The following is an 11,266-nucleotide window of genomic DNA, read 5'->3' as shown; positions in this document are numbered from 1 at the left end:
TTCTGCAGTATTACTCTGCAGTATTACTCTGTACTACTCTGCTGTATTACTCTGCAGTACTACTCTGCAGTATTACTCTGCAGTATTACTCTGTACTACTCTGCAGTACTACTCTGCAGTATTACTCTGCAGTATTACTCTGCAGTATTACTCTGTACTACTCTGCTGTATTACTCTGCAGTACTACTCTGCAGTATTACTCTGCAGTATTACTCTGTACTACTCTGCTGTATTACTCTGCAGTACTACTCTGCAGTATTACTCTGTAGTATTACTCTGCAGTATTACTCTGTAGTATTACTCTGCAGTATTACTCTGTCGTATTACTCTGCAGTATTACTCTGCAGTATTACTCTGCAGTATTACTCAGCTGTATTACTCTGCAGTATTACTCTGCAGTACTACTCTGCTGTATTACTCTGCAGTACTACTCTGCTGTATTACTCTGCAGTATTACTCTATACTACTCTGCTGTATTACTCTGCAGTACTACTCTGCAGTATTACTCTGCAGTATTACTCTGTACTACTCTGCTGTATTACTCTGCAGTATTACTCTGCTGTATTACTCTGCAGTACTCTGCAGTACTACTCTGCAGTACTCTGCAGTATTACTCTGCAGTACTCTGCAGTATTACTCTGCAGTATTACTCTGAAGTGCTCTGCAATATTACTCTGCAGTACTACTCTGCTTTATTACTCTGCAGTACTACTCTGCAGTATTACTCTGCTGTATTACTCTGCAGTATTACTCTGTACTACTCTGCAGTACTATTCTGCAGTATTACTCTGCAGTATTACTCTGTACTACTCTGCTGTATTACTCTGCAGTACTACTCTGCAGTATTACTCTGCAGTATTACTCTGAAGTGCTCTGCAATATTACTCTGCAGTACTACTCTGCTTTATTACTCTGCAGTACTACTCTGCAGTACTACTCTGGTGTATTACTCTGCAGTACTACTCTGCTGTATTACTCTGCAGTATTACTCTGTACTGCTCTGCAGTACTACTCTGCAGTATTACTCTGCAGTATTACTCTGTACTACTCTGCTGTATTACTCTGCAGTACTACTCTGCAGTATTACTCTGCAGTATTACTCTGTACTACTCTGCAGTACTACTCTGCAGTATTACTCTGCAGTATTACTCTGCAGTATTACTCTGTACTACTCTGCTGTATTACTCTGCAGTACTACTCTGCAGTATTACTCTGCAGTATTACTCTGTACTACTCTGCCGTATTACTCTGCAGTTGTGAGGGAGTCCTGATGCTTTCGCTCACGGCGTCTGCGTGTCAAACATGCGGAGAGCAGGATTCATCCGTCCATCTGCATCATAACCTGCAGTGTGTGTCTGACTGTAATGGGATTACTGCACATGTCATGTCAGTTTTCATCCCGATGTGGACAACATGCTCATAATTAATCTTGGCAGAAATCTGGACTTTGGCAGCCTGAGCCTGTGACACATGTTGCAACACACACATATACACAACCAGAGTGTAAATACTAATATGAGGCTTTAACACTCAGAGCTACACACACACACACACACGCACACACAAACACACACACACAAATACACACACACACACATTCACACAAACACACACACACACACACACACACACACACACACACACACACACACACACACACACACACACACACACACACACACGACATGCGGCTCAGACACTCATCATGAACATTAATGCGGCCGGTCTGGTTCTTACTTACAGCAAACACATACTGAAAACATCCAAACTTGTTAAATTCAAAAGAAAAGAAAATATGGAAGTGAAATACTACAAATGAGTAATACAAAGGAAAAGTACTTTGTCTTAAGTGCATCTTTTTGTGGCGCTTTTGAATCTATTTTTTGGTCATTTCATGTTTATGTGTATTCATTTTGTGTTCTTGTAGTCGTTTTGCACCTATTTGTGGTGCTTTTGTATTTATTTTCTTGTTGTTTTGCATCTTTCTATGTGGTCTTTTTGCTTGTTCTGCATCTATTGTTAATCATTTTGCATTTTTTGTGGTTCTTTTGTTTTTATTTTTAGTCATTTTATGTTTCTATTTGTCATTTTCATCTCTTTATTGTAATTGTGTTTCTCCTCGTAGTAATTTTGCATATTTGTGATTGTTGTTCATATATTTTTTGTCTTCTTACATTTGTTTTTTGTCGTTTGTAGTCTTTTATTGTCTTCTTGTGATGGTTTTGTGTTTTGTATGTTTTTTTGTCAGCCCCCCCCGACCCTTGGGCTCCTGGGTCCGGCTCTGTAATCCACCTGTTGGTGCACCACTTCCAGTGGAGGTAACCATCTTGGAATAACACGAACAACTCAGAATAACGTGTGGTTTTTCCGCTCTCCCATTGGACCAATGAAGTATAAACTAAAAACACTTTGCTGTCCTTCGCAGCAGAGCGTCTCTCCAGCAGGTGACTGATGGCGTGAGAGCGGAGCAGACCTCTCTTCTCATCTTCAATACGACGAGCCGGGACTCAAGGCGAGGTCATTCATTAAACATGACCGTCTAAAAATAAAGGCCTCCTCCTTTCACTGGAGCTGCTCTCTTTAATCTGGGCCAGAGCTTCGAGTGGTTTGCATCAGAGATGAGAGAGACGACAAGAGAGCGAGACAAAGAGGGGATGCTTCACACGGGGCGGAAGAGGAGGAGGAGGGTGTTTCATCTTCATCGTGACCAAAGGACGGACTCGTGCTGCCGGATGGACCTCTGGCCTTCCTGTCGGGGTCCAAACGAGGAGTCTCATCAACCACACACAGCCAGTCGCCAGCACAACATGTTGGCAGTGTACGTTTCTGTAAAACCCGTGACGTACTTTAACTTTAACGTTACGCAGCACAATAAGAACTTTAACATGTGATAAAGTGGTTGTAGGAGCACAGGACTTCCTCCCAGGAGACCATGGGGGGGATTATATCACAGCATATGTTATTTTATATCACAGTGACAGTAAATATGATTCAGTCTTTGTTCTGCAAATTCATTAATAAATGGTTTAAAATAGCCGTACTTCAACACATTTCATTATTTGCATCACATGAGAGTAAAAAACTCAAAACAGTGAAAAAAGAAGCAGAACAATAATTTCAAGTTTCAGGTTTCAAGAAATAAACAGCAGCCTGACTTCATTCACTATAAAGTAATATAACAATCACACAAATGTGTTCTTCAGAGTTCTCCAAAAGAAAGAGAGACTCGACTTTTCCTGCAGGTTTTGCTCATCATTCATTTGGAAAAGTCGACACATTACTGTTCAAATGTCTGTAATCATGTGACCAGAGTTCCTCCTCGTCCTGATTCAACGTCACCTCCTCCACGTCGTCACAAATCAGGTGACTCTGCGAGGCAGCTGGATATGTGAGATCACGCAACAATCGTCAAAACATAACATTTACAGCCACGCTGCTTCTTAACAACCTACAACTAAGAGCGTACAGAGAGCTGCAGAAGCCTAAAACCCTGAATGAGTCAGTATTTTAGCACTTCCTGTTCCCTCGTCTGGAAGTCGATGTATCTTTGGTTAGAAGCCTGAAATAATGTGTGTTTAACACCAGCTGAAGACATTTCAACGTTTTGTTCTACGTTATAAAACATGTCAGTAACTCCCCGACTCGTGAGTCTCTGCAGCTTCTACGTGTCGGTCACTAACGAGCGGCTAAATGAGACTAAACGTCATCAAGCTAACATTAGCCGCCGTTAGCTTAGCGGTGGTGACGTGACATCATGTGACCTGCTGTAGCTCCTTTGTAGCCGAACATTAGCTTCTTACTTCTGGAGATTGAATTTAAGATTCAAAAATCATAAAGGTGTTAAATAATCTGTGGAGATCATCCTGCTGAACAACACGTGTAAATACCAGAAACGTTTGTTATTTTCTGCTTTAATCCAAAATCCTGTTAGCGTTTTGTGAGGGAAGCAGTGATGCTAACTTCCGGGTCGGACTCCAGAAACACGTCCTCCCTGCAGGACTCTAGAAACACGTCCTCCCTGCAGGACTCTAGAAACACGTCCTCACCTGCAGGACTCCAGAAACAACGTCCTCCCTGCAGGACTCCAGAAACACGTCCTCCCTGCAGGACTCCAGAAACACGTCCTCCCTGCAGGACTCCAGAAACACGTCCTCCCTGCAGGACGGACTCCAGAAACACGTCCTCCCTGCAGGACTCCAGAAACACGTCCTTCCTGCAGGACTCCAGAAACACGTCCTCCCTGCAGGACTCCAGAAACACGTCCTCCCTGCAGGACTCCAGAAACAACATCTTTAACATTTACAAACGACAGGCAGCCGGAGATGATTAAACATTTGTCTTCTCAGTTTTCCTTGAAGGTTCTTGTGTTTTTCATATTTGTGTATATGACAATGCAGTTAAAGGTGAATGTACTTTACTTGAGTATTTCCATTTCCTGCTACTTTAATATTGTTTTCACATTTCACAATACACTTTACCTTCACTCTACTTCTACTACATGTTCATACCTGCACACGTCTTCCACAATATTAGATTTTATTCCTGTCTTTTTACTTTTCACTATTTTATGTCTTCGATTCTCATTTTTACTTTTGTGTTTTTCTTCTGATACATTTTGTAATTTCATTGCCAATGACTGCTTCGATGTTGTGCATATGAGCAGAGGTGGAAATAACTGAGTACATTTACTCAAGTACTTCACTTAAGTACAATTCTGAGGTACTTATACTATATGTTATGTTACATTATACTTCTACTCCACTACATCCTCTTCGTGTTTTTCTACCTCGTCTTCTTCATCCATCTTTTACCTCTTCTCCTTCACCTTCTCTTCCTCTCCTTCCTCTTCATTATTTACATCTTCTTCTTTACATCTTTAATCCTGGAGTTGGTCTTCCTCCTCTCTTTGCTTTTTATTTTATTTTACTGTGACTTCCTCTCTCTTTTGTCACTCTTTCATCCTTCCTTTCTGTTAATCCCAAACTTTCTTTTTCTTCCTGCACCCTCCTCCTCCTCCTCCTCCTCCTCCTCGGTGCTTGTAGGTGAGCTGCATGATTGGGCGGCAGGTTGAAGAGAGAGGGGGTAGGCTTTTGGAAATCACATGGTTCACATTTGCAGCTCTGTGAGACGCCATTTTGGAGGAAAGTTTGGAATTTGTAGACCTGGGGAGGTGGAGGAGGAAGAAGAAGAAGAAGAAGAAGAAGAAGAAGAAGAAGAAGAAGAAGAAGAAGAAGAAGAAGAAGAAGAAGAAGAAGAAGAAGAAGAAGAAGAAGAAGAAGAAGAAGAAGAAGAAGAAGAAGAAGAAGAAGAAGAAGAAGAAGAAGAAGAAGAAGAGAGGAAGAAGAAGAAGAAGAAGAAGAAGAAGAAGAAGAAGTAAAGAGGAAGTAGAAGAAGAAGAGAGGAGGAGGGATTTACACTGGGAGAAGTTTGACACGAATGCAGGCTGTGCTGGGATACACGCATAAAGTGTGCGTGCCAGTGTGGGATAAATCAGTCTGGGCTTGGCACGGCTAGAGTTTAGGTGTGCCACTGACTTTGAAGTGGTGTTTTCTTATTTCTGGAATAAGCATCAAAAGGCTCCGGAGCTGCTGATCACTTCCCTCCACCTCCAGTGGCAGCAGCAGCGGTCAGCTCATGCACGCACCGCCCGGCGCTGGAAACGGAGTGTTTTTTACATGGAGTTTGGCGCACGGCACATCAGTTGGTGAAATTTCCACTTTTCTGTGTGTCGCCACTGCGGTCAGCCTGCGCGGTGCACGCCGGGGCAGGGAGCCTCTCTGGCGGGGGAAGTACAGCAAGAAGAGTCGGTAACAGCCGGAGCCTTTTCTTTTCTGGATCCTGCTTTCTGTGATATTACTTTTTAACCGGATCTGTGTGTGTATGAGTGCCCCCCCCACCCCCCGGGTGTTATTTTCGCTGGACGTGTGTGTCAGTTTCCCCTGACAGTTAGTTTGTTTGGTCGGAGGGGAACTTGGTGTCGTCGTGGAGGGATTTTCTTCGGACTTGGAGCGGTGACAGCGGGGCTTTAACTGGCGGAATAATCAATAAATACACCGTCCTGTGTGCGAGGAGTGTATGTGGCTGACACAGAAGTAGCTCCGAGTCGAGCCGAGCCAAACCATGCCAGTCAGAAAGAAAGGTAAGCCGCTCTCTGTCTCACTTAAACATATTAACTAGCAAGCTAGCACGGCGGCTAACCGCTGCCTGCTGGGAGAAGCTCAAACTGCAGCTTCGTATAAAGACACACACACTTGAATAAACAGTCAGTAACACAGATATATAACTCGACATTAACACCGCCCACACGGCTTATTTCGGCCTTACTGAGCCGTGCCATGCCGGGTCAGTTAAAGTGAGTTAAAGTAGGGCTAGCCGCCGGTTAGCCGCTGTTGCTAACCAAGTTGTATATGGGGCACCTTGTCTGGAGACGAGCCCAACTATAAATAAACTCTAATATTAATTAAATATTTACAACGGTTTTCCACAGCAAGTAGGTTAACTGTAAAAACTAAAAAATACAAAAAGATATTATGATATTAATACACTTGTGCACTTTTAGTGTTATCTTTACCTTTTATTTAACAGTGAGTTAATAGCAACCTATTAACTTTCACTGGGAAAGACAATTATATAGTTATTTACCGTTTAGTGTCTCTCCTGCTTTAGGGCTGCATCTAAAAACTGTTTTAATAATCAGCTGATGTGTTATTATGCTTTGGATTAGTCCCTTAATCTATAAAATGTCAATAAAAATGAAATGTGTCCATCACAAGCTTTAATATCACCATTGTTGTTGAAAGTTAAACATCCCATTTGGTTTTAACTCGCTCAACTACTTAAATTATTGATTCTAGCAGCCATTATTTTATTAAATTTAAATATATGTGCTCTGCATTATGGTGTAGTTTGTTTGTTTGTTTGTTTTGTAGACATGCAAGATTTAATGACAAATATACTAAAATAAAACAGTTAAGTCCACAATGTATCTCCATTGTGGGCCTTGATGTTGAGATTCATACAATTAGAAATAAAACCGTTAAGTTTCCTATAAACCTTTTTAATTTGAACTTGTTTTTTAAAGTCCTGGTGGTAACTTTTCAGGGCTGGAAACAACAATTAATTTAATTACTACACGGCTTCTTGTGAAGTTGATAAAGTTCCCAGAGACGAAAAACATCTTGTTTTATGCAACAGTCCGAAACCAAAAGATATTCAGTTTACGAGGGAATAAAACATTACATTTAAGAAGAGGTAGTCTAGTTTTAACTTAAAACCATTACACATTTTTTTATTTAAATTGTTGATGTTTGATTTTCAGTTGATGACAATTCGATTAATTGGCAGATTAAATATAAAAGTCAGTTTATCAGCACTTCAATGATCAATTGACCATCAAAATGGTCCCCGATTAATCTACTTATCAGCTGTATTTATCTGTTAAATATCTGTTTACCTGCAGACCACCTCGCCTGCAACAAATACCACCGTCACTAACTTTTATAACAAGTTGGTCCCTAAATTTCCCTCTGGATGAATAAAGTATCCATCTATCCATCTCTACATCTATCCATCTCTACATCTATCCATCTCTACATCTATCCATCTCTACATCTATCCATCCATCTCTACATCTATCCATCTCTACATCTATCCATCTATCCATCCATCTCTACATCTATCCATCTCTCCATCTATCCATCCATCTCTACATCTATCCATCTATCCATCTATCCATCCATCTCTACATCTATCCATCTCTACATCTATCCATCTATCCATCCATCTATCCATCTCTACATCTATCCATCTATCCATCTATCCATCTCTACATCTATCCATCTCTACATCTATCCATCTATCCATCTCTACATCTATCCATCTCTACATCTATCCATCTCTACATCTATCCATCTCTACATCTATCCATCTCTACATCTATCCATCTCTACATCTATCCATCTATCCATCTATCCATCTATCCATCTATCCATCTATCCATCCATCTATCCATCTATACATCCATCTATCCATCTATACATCCATCTATCCATCTATCCATCTCTACATCTATCCATCCATCTATCCATCTATCCATCCATCTATCCATCTATCCATCTATCCATCTATCCATCTATCCATCTATCCATCTATCCATCTATCCATCTATACATCCATCTATCCATCTATCCATCTCTACATCTATCTATCCATCCATCCATCCATCTATCCATCTATCCATCTCTACATCTATCCATCCATCCATCCATCTATCCATCTATCCATCTCTACATCTATCCATCTATCCATCTCTACATCTATCCATCCATCCATCCATCTATCCATCTATCCATCTCTACATCTATCCATCTATCCATCTCTACATCTATCTATCCATCCATCCATCCATCTATCCATCTATCCATCTCTACATCTATCCATCCATCCATCCATCTATCCATCTATCCATCTCTACATCTATCCATCTATCCATCTCTACATCTATCCATCCATCTATCCATCCATCCATCTATCCATCTCTACATCTATCCATCCATCTATCCATCTATCCATCTCTACATCTATCCATCCATCTATCCATCTATCCATCTCTACATCTATCCATCCATCCATCTATCCATCTATCCATCTCTACATCTATCCATCTATCCATCTATCTATCCATCTATCCATCTCTACAATCTATCCATCCATCTATCCATCTATCCATCCATCTATCCATCTATCTATCCATCCATCTATCCATCTATCCATCCATCTATCCATCTATCTATCCATCTATACATCCATCTATCCATCCATCTATCCATCTATCTATCCATCTATACATCCATCTATCCATCATCCATCTATCCATCTCTACATCTATCCATCCCATCTATCCATCTATCCATCCATCTATCCATCTATCCATCCATCCATCTATCCATCTATCCATCTATCCATCTATCTATACATTTATAATGAAATGCCACATCATCCTTTAGAGAGAATATTTCTCATCTAAACTTAACTTTTAAAAGTCCCTCAGAAGTCTCAGATTTGTATTCACAACATTCCATGTTCATAGTTTATTCTACACTTTAGTTTGGGTTTCTTCTGCAGAATGTTTGCTGGCCTACAAACCCAAAGCTGACCTCATGCTTCCCTCTGCGCTGAGCCTGGAACACTGATACCTTTATTTAGAGCTAATCCTTCAGGAAATTATTAAAAAAAACATTTTTGATCAACGATTAATCGCTTTAAGTCTCTGCTTCCAGTTTGTGAAATGTGACTTTGTCTCTCTGTTTTCTATATCGCAGTAAGATGAATATTTATGGTTGGCTGCAGCCCTTCACCTATTCTACTTGTAACTCTTTGTGTCCTTAAACAATCTGAAATAAAGTAACGTTTTAAACAGATATCCGGCCTTAAAAGTCATTTAATTATTACATTTCTTTTAATTCAACATAAGCATTTGATCAGATTTTTCTTTTTAGTTTGTGGAGATGTTACTTCAGCTGCTGATTTGGATGGTTTTTTTATTCTTTTATTACTTTTTATTCATTCATGTACTTTGAACTCATTTTATTATACAATCTCAGTAAAACCAGACAAACAACCTGCCATAAGATAAACGTGTATAAATGCAACACCTGTATTTAGAAGAAAAAAAGCATTAAAACAAATTTAAATAATAATAAAGGGAAATAAATAATATTCTAATACATTAGAGATCGTTCCTCTTACTGCATAATACAATGTAAGCATTTAATCTGATGTCCTTTGGTTTAGTCAAGTTTTGATGTGCTATAAACTCAAATGTGACCGGATACACTGGCCTTCATCTGTTGGGTAAAGGCCTTTTTAGTTCAACTCTGACCTGAAACCTTGCAGCTGTTCATTCAGTGTTGCTCGTCTGCTGCCGTCGTGTCTCAGATCAGTTTTCATTAGTCGCTGAGGCTCCGCTGTATCCCCGTCTCACCTCTGCCCCCCCCCCCCACAGATGCACAGCGAGCCCTGCTGCTGCTGGAGGAGTACCGGACCAAGCTGCACCACGCTGAGGACCGGCAGCTCCGACTCTCCATCCAGAGGGTCATCGACATCTTCCAGAGCAACCTCTTCCAGGCTCTCATAGGTACGATTTCAGATCCATTAACACAGCCTGGGAACATCCTGGGGCTCTGCTGACTTGTCATGCAGCTTTCAAGCCTTGGCAAGACCTGGAAGAATTACAAGAAAGTCCAGAAAGCAAGGAGCTCTCGAGGGAAGGTTTTGTTCGGTTAAGTTAAACTGCCGTAGGTGTCAAAAGGCCACAAAAATATTTTTTGCAACATAAACTCTTGAGAGCAGAAACTGGAACCGAAGTTTAAAAATGGTGGAAACGCAAAATTAAGAAACGTTTTTATTTTAATCTCAAACATGCAAATTGTTCTTTGACACATAAATATGAATTTCTGGGACAAATGGCATCAATAAGCTCACAAACGCGTGTTCATCTATTAACAGTCTAAGATCTGAAACGACAACAACACAGTTATTGGTGAGGATACAATGTGCTCCCATTCAACGATATTTCTACATATTTAGAAAAGTGAAAAGAAATCTGTTTCATTCAAACACACACAGAAATGCGGTGCTGTGGAAAAGTGTCTGTAAAAGATGGAAGTGATTCACTGGATACAACTAGTTTCTTTATTAACCCTTAGTGACCCACATGAACCCATGTGTGTCTTATTTTAGGGGGAGATAGCAGGTCAACAGTGGCACATAGAAGTGGTGTACATCTATCAATCATCTATCTATGAACATCCTCCGAACGCCTTCAGTCTGGAGTTTGTCTGTAAAGTTTCATGAGGCTGTGATCATCCTGCTCGTTTTATACAGCGAGGTCGAGTCTTACAAAGTGCTCTCACTAAACGGCTGTGGGGACTCATCTGCATTCAAACTGCATGATTTCTGCCCCACAATGTGATAAAATGTCTGCAAAGAAGAGTTTTCATCCAGATATCTTGAGGTGAGGGGTTCAGGGACCTCAGTGAATATGGCGGTGCCAGTTTTCCCCTTTGGTTTGTTATTTAGCCTTCTTAACAACAAGCTAGTTGGCATGTTTGGTGACGATGGATTCCTTAAGTTGTTTTAGTTTCCAAACTTTAAAACTAAGCCCGCTACAGCCTTGTGTAGACAGTAAAGTGTAAAGTCTGGTAGAAGCTAGTTAGAAGTAGCATTAGCTGCTAATGCTGGAGTTACTCACCTTCTGCTTCGGTCT

The 11,266-nt window shown here is 40.6% G+C and overlaps 1 protein-coding gene across 1 annotated transcript in view; it reads left to right on the top strand.

Annotated features, from left to right (window-relative positions):
• Positions 1 to 5,285: 5,285 nt before the first annotated feature.
• Positions 5,286 to 11,266, top strand: part of LOC115022782 (discs large homolog 1-like protein) — a 139,451-nt gene continuing 133,470 nt past the window's right edge. Inside the window, 2 exon segments of the mRNA XM_029453871.1 lie at positions 5,286 to 6,139; positions 10,004 to 10,135. Of these exon segments, the coding sequence (XP_029309731.1) occupies positions 6,121 to 6,139; positions 10,004 to 10,135 (151 nt within the window). The 5' untranslated portion in view covers positions 5,286 to 6,120.

This window comes from Cottoperca gobio, chromosome 17, assembly GCF_900634415.1.
Source record: "Cottoperca gobio chromosome 17, fCotGob3.1, whole genome shotgun sequence".
NCBI classification, from domain to species: Eukaryota; Metazoa; Chordata; class Actinopteri; order Perciformes; family Bovichtidae; genus Cottoperca; species Cottoperca gobio.
The sequence above is the reverse complement of the archived record's forward strand: the minus strand, read 5'-3'. Positions and strand labels throughout refer to the sequence as shown.